Source organism: Neomonachus schauinslandi, chromosome 3, assembly GCF_002201575.2.
Source record: "Neomonachus schauinslandi chromosome 3, ASM220157v2, whole genome shotgun sequence".
In the NCBI taxonomy this organism is placed as follows: Eukaryota; Metazoa; Chordata; class Mammalia; order Carnivora; family Phocidae; genus Neomonachus; species Neomonachus schauinslandi.
In genome coordinates this window covers 139,337,170-139,352,302 of record NC_058405.1, presented here as the reverse complement: position 1 = coordinate 139,352,302, position 15,133 = coordinate 139,337,170, and the positions used below count along the sequence as shown (strand labels likewise).

At 40.4% G+C, this 15,133-nt stretch overlaps 1 protein-coding gene across 1 annotated transcript in view; it reads left to right on the top strand.

Moving 5' to 3' along the window:
- TTN (titin) overlaps nucleotides 1–15,133 on the top strand; it is a 269,090-nt gene that overhangs the window by 197,320 nt on the left and 56,637 nt on the right. Inside the window, 24 exon segments of the mRNA XM_044913684.1 lie at nucleotides 368–664; nucleotides 777–1,076; nucleotides 1,166–1,480; nucleotides 1,581–1,729; nucleotides 2,098–2,248; nucleotides 2,338–2,619; nucleotides 4,012–4,314; nucleotides 4,813–5,115; nucleotides 5,216–5,497; nucleotides 5,594–5,893; nucleotides 5,987–6,289; nucleotides 6,387–6,695; nucleotides 6,811–7,092; nucleotides 7,213–7,512; nucleotides 7,599–7,892; nucleotides 7,998–10,964; nucleotides 11,288–11,608; nucleotides 11,710–11,994; nucleotides 12,089–12,388; nucleotides 12,701–13,003; nucleotides 13,253–13,528; nucleotides 13,632–13,931; nucleotides 14,027–14,329; nucleotides 14,496–14,795. Of these exon segments, the coding sequence (XP_044769619.1) occupies nucleotides 368–664; nucleotides 777–1,076; nucleotides 1,166–1,480; nucleotides 1,581–1,729; nucleotides 2,098–2,248; nucleotides 2,338–2,619; nucleotides 4,012–4,314; nucleotides 4,813–5,115; nucleotides 5,216–5,497; nucleotides 5,594–5,893; nucleotides 5,987–6,289; nucleotides 6,387–6,695; nucleotides 6,811–7,092; nucleotides 7,213–7,512; nucleotides 7,599–7,892; nucleotides 7,998–10,964; nucleotides 11,288–11,608; nucleotides 11,710–11,994; nucleotides 12,089–12,388; nucleotides 12,701–13,003; nucleotides 13,253–13,528; nucleotides 13,632–13,931; nucleotides 14,027–14,329; nucleotides 14,496–14,795 (9,525 nt within the window).

The following is a 15,133-nucleotide window of genomic DNA, read 5'->3' as shown; positions in this document are numbered from 1 at the left end:
AGTCCTCTCATAACTCTGCATATTTAAGGAAATATGCATGTATATTAAAGGGAATACATGAAAGAACTCCTAAGCCTAAGCTACTACAATCTTCACTTCTCTCTGCCCTTTTTCAGTATCTACATGCATAATAACACCAGGTAAGAGAGAGGCAACAGCTGATTACATAGCCACATGTAGGTCCAATAAAGGATGATGACTACATATACCTGCTCTCCAAACTGGTATAAATTAAAATCAAATCTGTTCTTTATATTGGGCTGGGCTATGAAGCCTGCCTACAGTAGATACAAATAGCTTTATAGGCACTGTAAATTCTACTTTCTGTCGCTAGTGACCACCTATTTTTTTTTTTTTAATAATCTAGGCCCACCATCAATTGAGCTAAAAGAATTCATGGAGGTTGAAGAAGGAACCGACGTTAACATTGTGGCCAAAATTAAAGGTGTGCCATTCCCGACACTGACCTGGTTCAAAGCTCCTCCTAGGAAGCCTGACAACAAAGAGCCTGTTCTCTATGACACCCACGTCAACAAACTGGTGGTGGATGATACTTGCACCTTAGTTATTCCACAGTGTCGCAGGAGTGACACTGGCTTATATACCATCACAGCTGTGAATAATCTGGGAACAGCATCAAAGGAGATGAGACTGAATGTCCTCGGTAAAGATAGCGTGGCTTCATTAAAACTACATGTTTTTCTGTTCCTAAATATATTATTTGGCTTTAAAACCATTCTTCTAATATTTTTTTTTCCTTTTTAAAACCATTTTAGGTCGTCCTGGCCCTCCAGTGGGACCAATAAAGTTTGAATCTATTTCAGCAGCTCAAATGACATTATCTTGGCTTCCACCTTTGGATGATGGAGGGTCTAAGATAACAAACTATGTAATTGAGAAGAGAGAGGCTAACAGGAAGACCTGGGTGCGTGTCTCCAGTGAACCTAAAGAGTGCACATACACAATTCCCAAATTGCTAGAAGGCCATGAATATGTATTCCGAATCATGGCCCAGAACAAATTTGGCATTGGGGAACCTCTTGACAGTGAACCTGAAACAGCAAGAAACCTCTTCTGTAAGTAGGACTACGTTTTACATATAAAATCACTCTTATCTGTTGTTTTTCATAATTTCTTAGAAATCAGTGTGATTTCTTTTCCATAGCTGTCCCTGGAGCACCAGATAAACCAACAGTTAGCAGCGTGACTCGCAACTCCATGACTGTCAACTGGGAAGAGCCAGAATATGATGGAGGCTCTCCTGTGACAGGATACTGGCTAGAAATAAAAGACACCACTTCAAAGAGATGGAAGAGAGTTAACCGAGATCCTATCAAAGCCATGACTTTGGGTGTTTCTTATAAAGTGACTGGTCTTATCGAAGGTTCTGATTATCAGTTCCGTGTGTATGCCATCAATGCTGCTGGCATGGGTCCTGCAAGTCTGCCATCAGACCCAGTGACTGCTAGAGATCCAATTGGTAAGCCTTGAAACCATTCCTTCCCCCCTTCCACCGGCCCCCACCCCCGCAAAGTGCCATGGAAAAGTCAAGAATACTAATGTATATTGGTTCTTTCCAGCCCCTCCTGGTCCTCCCATTCCCAAAGTCACAGATTGGACTAAATCATCTGTGGATCTGGAGTGGTCTCCCCCACTAAAAGATGGTGGATCCAAAGTAACCGGATACATCGTTGAATATAAAGAAGAAGGAAAAGAAGAATGGGAACAGGTAGCTAACTCTTGGCATTATGGAAATATATTATAAATAAGCTAAAAGTGTAGCTGTTATTTTGAATTCCATTAATTTCTATTTGTATTTTTTATTAAGAAATCAAAAAAAAAACATAATTACAACTGATAATCCAAACATCTGTTATGTCAAAAATTCAATCAAAAGTTAAGTTATATTGCCGTTATTAAAAACACAATTCCTGGCAAGACCTTTCATTCAGTGTTTACCTGTAATATCTGATCCCCAAAACCTAATCTGGCAACAGTTTTCCCAAACAGAGTAGTTAAATATGCTGTTGGTTATACTTTAGAAAGCCATTAAAACAAGAAGCTACAAAGAACTGAATGCAGGTGATCCTTCCCTAGGGTAAAGATAAAGAAGTGAGAGGAACAAAGCTTGTTGTGACAGGGTTAAAAGAAGGAGCTTTCTACAAATTCAGAGTTAGAGCAGTCAACATTGCCGGCATTGGAGAACCTGGAGAAGTCACAGATGTCATTGAAATGAAGGACAGAATTGGTAATTATTCACCCTTCTGTTATTTTATCCATATTTGTGTTTTGGATTGGGAATGAAAACCACATTTGTAATTTTCGATTGTGTTCCAGTGTCACCTGACCTTCAGCTAGATGCCAGTGTCAGAGACAGAATTGTGGTCCATGCTGGAGGGGTGATCCGTATAATCGCATATGTGTCTGGAAAACCTCCTCCAACTGTCACCTGGAACATGAATGAAAGAGCATTACCTCAAGAAGCTACCATTGAGACCACAGCCATTAGCTCCTCCATGGTCATCAAGAATTGCCAGAGGAGCCACCAAGGTGTCTATTCTCTTCTTGCCAAAAATGCAGGGGGAGAAAGAAAGAAGACCATTATCGTTGATGTACTAGGTAAATACCTTTAATTTGTCCATGCGGCTTTTAAAAATAACATTTTTACTTCATCTACAGCAAAGCTATGTTATAATAAAACTTATGTTAAAAATATTTTGGAAAATAACTGAACGTAATAAAAAAAAAAAAAAAGAAAGAAAATAAGAAAAATCACCCACAATCCCACTGACCGCATTTAAATATCTTTCCTCTTTTTTTGTCTTGTTCATATTTTATATTGTTGTACTCCTATAGTTTTATATGTTGCCTTTTTATATAACATTAAAAAGTTATATTTTTATGTTATATAAAAAGTTTTTTATAACAAGGTTTTGTATATTGCCTTTTTACATAACACACCACCATTAGCACTTACTATGTTTTATAGTTTTCATAAAAGCAACTTTCCTGCAAATGTACATGAATATCTAATAATTTACTAAGGTTGATCAATTTCACATCATGACAGTGTATCCTTCTTTGCTAATTATAATAAAGCAAAAATCTCTGTGAAGGGTTTCAGTATTCTAATTGAAAAGCATCATATTTGATTATCAATATTACATTTCTAGTCACTGAATATAGAGGTGAACTCTACAAGGCTTTTTCGTGCCTCTTGCTGGCCGCTTAATTCTAGTGATTTGCTCTAGAAAAGTGAAGCCCTCCCACTCAGATTTCTCTCTCAGTATGTCTCTAGGCACAACCAAACTCCAAACAATGAGTTTTTATGTGAAAAATAACTGGCTCTCTATTGAACATAATTAATGTTATGTAAACATGTTATGTTTTCATTAATGAAAATGGCATGAGGAAAAAGATCCCATGGACCAATAGTCCTACAAGCTTTTAGGTTACTTTCAAGCTCCTAAACACCTGTTATTTTATCTTGAGAACCAGTACCCTTTCAAGATTGAATTCCAACCCTCTCAAAGGTCCTTCTGAGATGTGGGGACTCCTGTGCTGCTTATTGATTTACTAGTCACCTAGAAAAAGCTCTCCCTCCCTTTCCTCCCTGGAGGGTAAACTAGATACAGAAAGTAGCCATGGCCACCCCTTCTCCTGTCTCCTTCTGTGCCTTCCAGCAACTCCCTCCTATCTGACTTACAAATTACACACACACACAAAAAAAGTATAAATATACATATATAAATGCCCATATGTTATATATATATATACACACACACGCACACATTAGCTTCTACTAAAACACTGGCAAACAGTAATTACTATAAATGTACTTCATTTAAAAATATGGTTGAATATAGATACCGTGGGGAAGAAAAAAATCAATAGGCACAAAATCTTATTTGTAACATTTTTGTCTCCTTTTTAAAAACAGAGGGTAACAAATATTGAGCCCTGTTGTTAATTGAAAACAAACAACTAGAAATTATTTCCTCTTATTTCCAGACGTGCCAGGTCCTGTTGGAATACCATTCCAGGCTCACAACCTAACCAATGACTCCTGCAAACTGACATGGTTTTCTCCAGAAGATGATGGAGGCTCTCCAATCACCAATTATGTCATTGAGAAGCGTGAATCTGACCGCAGAGCATGGACCCCAGTGACATATACAGTTACCCGGCAAAATGCTACTGTCCAGGGTCTCATTCAAGGAAAAGCCTACTTTTTCCGAATTGCAGCAGAAAACAGTGTTGGCATAGGCCCATTTACTGAGACACCAACTGCACTTGTCATCAGAGAGCCAATAAGTAAGTGCAATTTAAAACAATTTCATCCTAAATCAGTTCTTCACTCATTTAGTAAAAGAGGATGGTGACAAAATATGTGTTTAGGCGCCAAACATTTCATTCCTTTGACAAGCATTCAGCAGACAAATGCTCAATCTGATGTTGGTAGTGTTTGAATGTGATTGTGAAAGACATTTTGGGAATATAGGATTCTTCAAATCCTTTCATGTTTACTACACTATTTTTTTTTAAATTTCGCACTTAATGGCATGAATATGAAGTATTTTCCTAACTCTGGACAACTTTCTTAAATGATTTGGCCTCAACTATCAGAGGAAATTACACTGGATTGTGTCCCTTTTTAACTCTAATAGTTCTATGGTAAGAGCCTTCTATTACTTATCAAAGCAAATAATTTAATGTTTAAGTGCAGTCCTCCAAAAGTATCATTTACTATGATTTACTACATTTTTAACATGACATTTTTTTTTTCACTGTAATTCTTTATTTTACTTGCAGCTGTACCAGAGCGTCCTGAAGACTTGGAAGTCAAAGAAGTTACTAAAGATTCTGTTACTCTGACTTGGAATCCTCCTAAGTATGATGGTGGATCAGAAATTATTAACTATGTCCTAGAAAGCCGACTCATTGGAACTGAGAAGTTCCACAAGGTTACAAAGGACAACTTGCTTAGCAGAAAATACACTGTTAAAGGCTTAAAAGAAGGTGATACCTATGAGTACCGTGTCAGTGCTGTGAATATTGTTGGACAAGGCAAACCATCATTTTGTACCAAGCCAATCACTTGCAAGGATGACCTGGGTATGTGTCTAATGCAGTTCATACTTTGAAAACTTGTACACTTACAGATTTGCCGTAAGACATGAGTAAAACTGACTTGCCTTTATAATTAAAATTTCAGCTCCTCCAACGCTTGACCTCGACTTCAGAGATAAGCTCACAGTTCGGGTTGGTGAAGCTTTTGCCCTCACTGGCCGTTACTCAGGCAAACCGAAGCCTAAAATTACTTGGTTCAAAGATGAAGCCGATGTGCTAGAAGATGATCGCACTCACATAAAGACCACTCCGACAACACTTGCTCTAGAGAAGATCAAGGCCAAGCGTTCAGATACTGGCAAATACTGTGTGGTTGTGGAGAACAGTACAGGCTCTAGGAAAGGTTTCTGTCAAGTCAATGTTGTTGGTAAGTATCATTTAGCAAGAAGAAGAGAGATTCTGTTCTCTCCAAAGCAGAAGGGGAAATAACATTTTGGGCTGTGCTTTCTCTTTCTTTCTGCAGACCGTCCTGGACCACCAGTAGGACCGGTTATTTTTGATGAGGTGACCAAAGATTACATGGTTATCTCTTGGAAGCCACCTTTAGATGACGGAGGCAGTGAAATTACCAATTACATTATTGAGAAGAAGGAAGTGGGCAAAGACATTTGGATGCCTGTGACATCTGCAAGTGCTAAAACAACATGCAAAGTTTCTAAACTCCTTGAAGGAAAAGATTATATTTTCCGGATATATGCTGAAAACCTGTATGGAATAAGTGATCCTCTGGTGTCTGATTCAATGAAAGCCAAAGATCATTTCAGTATGCATTACATTTCTTTTTAGTGATTCAGTGTTGAATATTGTTAATAGGAAAAATTACATTTCTAACGCACTCTGCTAATGTTTGCTGTAGGGGTTCCTGATGCACCTGAGCAGCCAATTGTTATAGAAGTTACCAAAGACTCTGCATTAGTAACCTGGAACAAGCCAAATGATGGAGGAAAGCCCATCACAAACTACATCCTGGAAAAGAGGGAAACTATGTCTAAACGATGGGCTAGAGTTACCAAAGAGCCCATCCATCCATACACTAAATTCAGGGTTCCTGATCTTCTAGAAGGGTGTCAGTATGAATTCCGGGTTGCTGCAGAAAACGAAATTGGAATTGGAGACCCAAGCCCACCATCCAAACCAGTCTTTGCTAAAGATCCAATTGGTATAGTATTAAAGCATTCATTTGTGTTTTCACATTACCCGACTTTGTTTTCGGCTATGTTCTAGCTCCTTTTTTTTTTTTTTCTTTTATTACATAGCTAAACCAAGTCCACCTGTTAATCCTGAAGCAATTGATACAACATGCAATTCAGTTGATCTAACCTGGCAGCCACCACGTCATGATGGTGGGAGCAAGATTCTGGGTTATATTGTTGAGTACCAGAAAGTTGGAGATGAAGAGTGGAAGAGAGCTAATCACACTCCTGAGTCATGTCCTGAAACTAAATATAAAGTCACTGGTCTTCGGGATGGTCAAACCTATAAGTTCAGAGTAATGGCAGTCAATGAAGCTGGTGAATCGGATCCAGCTTATGTTCCCGAGCCAGTGCTAGTAAAAGACAGACTTGGTGAGTAAAATCTTCTCAGCTATAATAGCAAAGAAGATAGGTGTCTCGTTGTATATGCTTCATTGTAAAATACATGAACAAATCAAATCTGAAAGTACTATTTGCTTTATTCCAGAACCCCCTGAGTTGATTCTTGATGCCAACATGGCAAGAGAACAACACATAAAAGTTGGTGATACTCTAAGACTTAGTGCCGTCATCAAAGGAGTGCCATTCCCAAAAGTAACTTGGAAAAAAGGAGACAGAGAGGCTCCGACTAAAGCAAGAATTGATGTTACTCCAGTTGGTAGCAAACTTGAAATTCCTAACGCTGCCCATGAAGATGGTGGAATTTATTCTTTAACAGTGGAGAATCCAGCTGGTTCGAAAACTGTCTCAGTAAAAGTCCTCGTATTAGGTGCGAATTTTCATACTTACATATTTAATGTAATAACATATTGAAAAATAAATTTTGATACATTTTGAGCTGTTACTGGGTTAAATCACTTATTATAACTTCATTATTTAACACTTTCAGATAAGCCGGGGCCACCTAGAGATCTGGAAGTCAGTGAAATTAGGAAAGATTCTTGTTACCTTACTTGGAAGGAACCACTGGATGATGGTGGTTCTGTTATTACAAATTATGTGGTTGAGAGGAGAGATGTTGCCAGCGCCCAGTGGTCACCTCTTTCAGCTACATCCAAGAAAAAGAGTCACATGGCTAAACACCTTACTGAAGGCAATCAGTATCTCTTCCGGGTAGCTGCCGAGAACCAGTATGGACGAGGTCCTTTTGTTGAAACACCTAAACCCATCAAGGCTCTGGATCCTCTACGTAAGTTGCTTTCTCTGGATACAAAGGTTTGCTCTGACTGTCTTTGAGAATATTATTCATTCATCATAACTTCTTCTTTTGAAAAGATCCCCCAGGGCCACCCAAAAACTTACACCATGTAGATGTCGACAAGACTGAAGTCTCCCTTGTTTGGAATAAGCCTGATCGTGATGGTGGCTCTCCAATCACTGGATATTTGGTCGAGTATCAAGAAGAGGGCACCGAAGACTGGATTAAGTTCAAGACTGTGACAAACTTAGAGTGTGTTGTTACCGGGCTGCAACAAGGGAAGACCTATAGATTCCGTGTAAAAGCTGAAAATATTGTGGGTCTTAGTCTCCCTGACACAACTATCCCAATAGAATGTCAAGAAAAACTAGGTAAGTTTTGGACTGCCATTATTATTTTCTTTCTTTTTAAAATTCATATTGTGACTATTCATACTGTGAAAATCAACATCTAATTTTCTCATGTTCACTTTCCAGTGCCTCCATCCGTGGAGCTAGATGTGAAATTAATTGAAGGCCTTGTGGTAAAAGCTGGAACTACAGTCAGGTTCCCTGCCATCATAAGAGGTGTACCCATTCCCACTGCCAAGTGGACAACCGATGGGAGTGAGATCAAAACAGATGAACACTACACAGTTGAAACTGACAGCTTCTCATCAGTACTTACCATTAAGAACTGCTTAAGGAGAGACACTGGGGAATACCAAATCACAGTTTCCAATGCAGCTGGCACCAAAACACTAGCTGTACATCTTACTGTTCTTGATGTTCCTGGTCCGCCAACAGGTCCTATTAATATTCTGGATGTTACCCCTGAATATATGACTATTTCATGGCAGCCACCTAAGGATGATGGAGGAAGCCCTGTGATAAATTATATTGTTGAGAAACAAGATACAAGGAAAGGCACATGGGGTGTTGTCTCATCAGGAAGCAGTAAGACAAAGCTGAAAATCCCACACCTGCAAAAAGGCTGTGAATATATTTTCCGAGTCAGAGCAGAGAATAAGATGGGTGTTGGTCCTCCCCTTGACTCCGTACCTACCGTTGCTAAACATAAGTTTAGTCCTCCATCTCCTCCTGGTAAACCAGTGGTTACTGACATTACTGAAAATGCTGCAACAGTGTCTTGGACTCTGCCAAAATCTGATGGTGGCAGTCCAATAACTGGTTACTATGTGGAACGTCGAGAAATAACTGGCAAATGGGTGAGAGTCAACAAAACACCCATAGCTGACCTGAAATTTAGAGTGACTGGACTGTATGAAGGAAATACATACGAGTTTAGGGTTTTTGCTGAAAATCTTGCAGGACTAAGCAATCCATCGCCAAGTTCTGACCCAATAAAAGCTTGCCGGCCCATCAAACCACCTGGACCACCTATTAATCCGAAACTGAAAGACAAGACCAAAGAAACAGCTGACTTGGTGTGGACAAAGCCTCTTAGTGATGGTGGTAGCCCCATTCTAGGCTACGTAGTAGAATGTCAGAAACCTGGTACAACACAGTGGAATAGGATTAATAAAGACGAATTCATTAGGCAGTGTGCCTTTAGGGTACCTGGACTAATTGAAGGAAATGAGTACAGATTCCGTATAAAGGCAGCTAATATTGTGGGAGAGGGAGAGCCAAGAGAACTAGCAGAATCTGTGATTGCAAAAGACATCCTTCACCCTCCAGAAGTAGAACTTGATGTTACTTGTCGTGATGTTATTACCGTTAGAGTGGGCCAAACTATCCACATTCTTGCTCGAGTCAGAGGCAGACCTGATCCAGACATAACTTGGTCCAAGGAAGGCAAAGTATTGGTCCGAGAAAAGCGGGTTGACATAATTCATGATCTACCTCATGTTGAGTTACAAATTAAAGAAGCTGTTAGAACTGATCATGGCAAGTATATTATCTCAGCTAAGAATACCAGTGGGCATGCCCAAGGTGCTGCCATTGTTAATGTTCTTGACAGACCTGGGCCTTGCCAGAATTTAAGGGTTAGCAACGTAACCAAAGAGAACTGTACAATTTCTTGGGAAAACCCATTAGATAATGGTGGCTCAGAAATAACAAATTTCATAGTGGAATATCGCAAACCAAACCAGAAAGGCTGGTCAATTGTTGCTTCAGATGCCACTAAGCGATTAATTAAGGCCAACCTCTTAGCCAACAATGAATACTATTTCCGAGTTTGTGCAGAGAATAAAGTAGGTGTTGGCCCAACCATTGAAACAAAAACTCCAATTCTGGCTATTAACCCTATTGATAGACCAGGTGAGCCCGAAAACCTTCACATTGCAGATAAAGGAAAGACATTTGTCTATCTCAAGTGGCGGCGGCCTGATTATGATGGTGGTAGCCCAAATCTGTCCTATCATGTTGAGAGGAGGCTGAAGGGCTCTGATGAATGGGAAAGAGTACATAAAGGAAGCATTAAAGAAACCCAATACATGGTTGACAGATGTGTTGAAAACCAGATTTATGAGTTCAGGGTGCAAACAAAGAATGAAGGTGGGGAAAGTGACTGGGTGAAGACAGAGGAAGTTGTTGTGAAGGAAGACTTACAGAAACCAGTACTTGATCTGAAATTAAGTGGTGTGCTAACGGTTAAAGCAGGGGACACCATTAGACTTGAGGCAGGTGTTAGAGGCAAACCATTCCCAGAAGTTTTATGGACCAAGGACAAAGATGCTACAGACTTAACAAGATCACCAAGGGTCAAGATTGATACCAGTGCTGATTCATCCAAATTTTCGCTTTCTAAAGCAAAGCGAAGTGATGGCGGTAAATACGTAATTACAGCAACTAACACGGCTGGCAGTTTTGTGGCCTATGCCACTGTCAATGTTTTAGATAAGCCTGGTCCTGTAAGAAATCTGAAAATTGTTGATGTGTCCAGTGATCGCTGTACTCTTCGCTGGGATCCACCGGAGGATGACGGTGGCTGTGAAATCCAAAATTATATTCTAGAAAAATGTGAGAGTAAGAGAATGGTTTGGTCTACCTATTCTGCTAATGTCTTAACACCTGGTGCTACAGTAACACGTCTCATAGAAGGAAATGAATATATTTTCAGAGTCCGTGCAGAAAATAAAATAGGCACAGGGCCTCCAACGGAAAGTAAACCAGTCATTGCAAAAACCAAATATGATAGACCTGGTCGCCCGGATCCCCCAGAAGTCACCAAAGTAAGCAAAGAAGAGATGACTGTGGTGTGGAATCCACCTGAATATGATGGTGGAAAATCCATCACAGGATACTTTTTGGAGAAAAAGGAAAAACATTCAGTACGATGGGTCCCTGTTAACAAGAGTGCAATCCCCGAGAGACGTCTCAAAGTACAGAACCTCCTCCCAGGACATGAATATCAGTTCCGTGTCAAGGCAGAAAATGAAATTGGAATTGGAGAACCAAGCTTGCCCTCAAGGCCAGTGGTGGCAAAAGACCCCATAGGTATGATGTTCTTGCTTTTTCTGATATCACAGCAATTCTTAATCTCGAGCACAGAGGTGTTAGACAAATAAGTTAAATCCATGCCATCAAAACTTTAGCCAGTATTTTTCCAAATAGATCTTTTACCACATCACCTAAAGTGGACAAACAACAGTAGATTCTAAATTTATGAAGGAAAATAAGGACTCAGTGACTGAGAAGTTGCATGTCCTATCTTTGATTAACTGAGAATGGACTACTTTATAAAATAAACTACACATTAGAGTATCACCAGGAGGAGTTATTGACAGGTAAATTCATTCTTATATATTTATTATTTTCAGAACCACCTGGTCCACCAACCAATCTCAAAGTGGTCGACACAACCAAAAGTTCCATAACTCTTGGATGGGGAAAACCAGTGTATGATGGTGGCGCACCAATAATTGGATATGTTGTGGAAATGAGACCAAAACGAGAAGATGCATCACCTGATGAAGGCTGGAAAAGGTGCAATGCTGCAGCACAACTTGTTCGCATGGAGTTCACTGTTACCAGCTTGGATGAAAACCAGGAATATGAGTTCAGGGTGTGTGCCCAAAACCAAGCTGGCATTGGGCGCCCTGCAGAACTAAAGGATGCTATTAAGCCTAAAGAAATCCTAGGTGAGACCTAGGATTTATCCTAGGATTCATTCACTCTACACTTCTCCCATGATTTCCCCACGTTCTGAAGAGTCAACTAATGGTTTTCATGTCATTTGCAGAACCTCCAGAGATTGATTTGGATGCCAGCATGAGAAAACTTGTCACAGTGAGGGCGGGATGCCCTATCCGACTATTTGCCATAGTGAGAGGAAGACCAGCTCCTAAAGTCACTTGGCGAAGAGTGGGTATTGACAACGTGGTCAGAAAAGGACAAGTCGATCTGGTTGACACTATGGCCTTCCTTGTCATCCCCAATTCCACCCGCGACGACTCAGGAAAATATTCCTTGACACTTGTGAACCCAGCAGGAGAAAAGGCCGTGTTTGTGAATGTCAGAGTATTAGGTGGGTTGCTAACAAGCTCCTTCTTCACCTTCAGAAACACGTCAGTTAAGAAGGCTGAGGAGACACATATATCTGGTTTTGTGGTTCTTTACAGATACTCCCGGACCTGTGACTGATTTAAAAGTTTCAGATGTCACTAAAACGTCATGCCACATTTCCTGGGCCCCTCCTGAGAATGACGGTGGGAGCCAAGTGACACATTATATCGTGGAAAAGCGTGAGGCAGAGAGAAAGACGTGGTCAACAGTTACCCCGGAAGTCAAGAAAACGAGCTTCCAAGTCACCAACCTCATCCCTGGGAACGAGTACTTCTTCAGAGTCACTGCTGTCAATGAATATGGCCCTGGCGTGCCAGCTGACGTCCCCAAACCAGTGCTTGCATCAGATCCTCTGAGTAAGCACTGTCCTTTTTCCTCCTTTTAACTCCAACCTCCTCCCTGAGCAAGGTCAAGATACTGAAACATGTTCATCTGCCACACCAAAAGGGCTTTAATTTGTAGAAACCCAAGCAGCCCAAATAAATCTCTAACTCACTCACTGAAGAGTGTTTTAATCTGCCTCATCTTGTACTTTTCACATTCAACATACTGAGCTCCAGTTTCCAGATGCTTCCAAGCAAGTGGCACACTCCAGCATTTAGGTAGAGTAACAAAGAGTTTGGATTAGTGTACCTGGACAGTTTTTCTAAATCACATTTTTCTTCTAGGCGAGCCAGATCCCCCAAGGAAACTAGAAGTTACTGAAATGACCAAGAACAGTGCTGCATTAGCCTGGCTACCTCCCCTGCGTGATGGAGGCGCTAAAATCAATGGCTACATCATTAGTTACAGGGAAGAGGAGCAGCCTGCAGATCGCTGGACAGAATACTCGGTGGTTAAAGATCTCAGCCTTGTTGTCACTGGCCTAAAGGAAGGAAAGAAGTATAAATTTAGAGTAGCGGCCAGAAATGCTGTTGGAGTCAGTTTACCAAGGGAAGCTGAAGGAGTGTATGAAGCCAAAGAACAGCTGTGTAAGTGGTCACTGTCTCCTTTTATCACATGATAAAAGTTCATTAGAATTTTCTTCTCACATCCAGACTGGACTCTCATATTTTCTATTTGGTTCAATCTTATTTTTTAAAAATATTGGCTGTAATGCAAACATGAATTTGAAGCCATTAATGGGTTGCCACCCACAGTTTGAGAAACACCTGTAGAGTTCCCCACCAGAGGAGATCCATCCTCCCGACAAATGTAATGAATTTTCGTTTTACTTTTAGTGCCTCCAAAGATCCTTATGCCAGAGCAAATTACTATTAAAGCTGGGAAGAAACTCCGAGTTGAAGCCCATGTGTATGGAAAGCCTCATCCAATCTGTAAATGGAAGAAAGGAGAAGATGACGTTGTCACTTCCAGCCACCTGGCAGTGCATAAAGCAGACGCCTCTTCAATCCTGATCATAAAAGATGTTACTAGGAAAGACAGTGGGTACTACAGCCTCACCGCGGAGAACAGTTCCGGGACAGACACTCAGAAAGTCAAAATTATCGTCATGGGTAGGTTAAGCATTAGACAAATGGCTATCTAAATATGAAGATCAGAAACATTTTTTTCCTATCAAATCCCTGTTCTTATATTTCTTTCTCTTGGTTTATGCAGATGCTCCTGGGCCCCCTCAGCCTCCGTTTGACATTTCTGACATAGACGCTGATGCTTGCTCCCTGTCATGGCACATTCCTCTGGAGGATGGAGGCAGTAACATCACCAATTACATAGTGGAGAAATGTGACGTGAGCCGAGGTGACTGGGTGACAGCGCTCGCCTCAGTGACAAAAACTTCCTGCAGAGTTGGAAAACTGATCCCAGGCCAGGAGTATATCTTCCGGGTCCGTGCTGAAAATCGATTTGGCATTTCAGAGCCTCTCACATCTCCAAAGATGCTGGCTAAGTTCCCGTTTGGTAGGTTTCTTTCAGGGAGAAAAAAAAAATTTTGTTTTCTTTCCAGTCTGTTACTTAAGAAAAAAACCTGACGTTTCCCTTGTCTTCCTCTCTAGGTGTTCCTAGTGAACCGAAGAACGCACGGGTCACTAAAGTCAACAAAGACTGCATATTTGTGGCATGGGACAGACCAGACAGTGATGGAGGGAGTCCCATTACCGGTTATCTGATTGAACGCAAGGAAAGAAACAGTTTGCTCTGGGTGAAAGCTAATGATACCCCTGTCCGGTCAACTGAATATCCTTGTGCTGGCCTTGTAGAAGGTCTTGAGTATTCATTCAGAATCTATGCACTAAACAAAGCTGGATCCAGCCCACCCAGCAAACCAACAGAATACGTAACTGCAAGAATGCCAATTGGTGAGTAATTTTTGTTAATATTACAGTAGCATATTTAAATCTCAGGGTCTCTGAGGATTATTCTATTCAGAGAGATTCTGAATATTTCTGGGTGATGATGTGAAATATGGAAGTTTATAACTTCTGCTGTTAAGATAAATGCTGAGAATACCTCTTTTGGTTTCAGATCCTCCTGGAAAGCCTGAAGTTATTGATGTTTCCAAGAGTACTGTATCCCTCATCTGGGCTCGTCCAAAACACGATGGAGGCAGCAAAATTATTGGCTACTTTGTAGAAGCTTGCAAACTTCCTGGTGATAAGTGGGTACGGTGCAATACCTCACCTCACCAGATTCCCCAGGAAGAGTATACAGTCACTGGCTTGGAAGAGAATGCTCAGTATCAATTTAGAGCAATTGCCAAGACTGCAATAAACATTAGCCAGCCCTCTGAACCTTCTGATCCAGTGACCATCCAGGCAGAAAATGGTAAGATTCCACCTTTGCCTATGATACTCAACAGAAAGTACTCATGATGTATATTTCTCCTAATGAAAAACAAAATATATATCACGGGAGGAAAAAAACAAGTAAAATGATAAGTATTTTGTATACAGACAACTAAAAATTATGATTATGGAAAATCTTAATAACATGTTAAGCTAAAAAAACAGATACAAAACTGTGAGGACCATGTAATTTCAACCATACATAGGCACAGAAAGATGACAAGGAAATGCACCAAACGATAATAGTGAAAATTTAAGGATGTTGGAATTATGGAAGATAATTTACTTTTTTCTTTATACTTTCAGCATTATCAAATT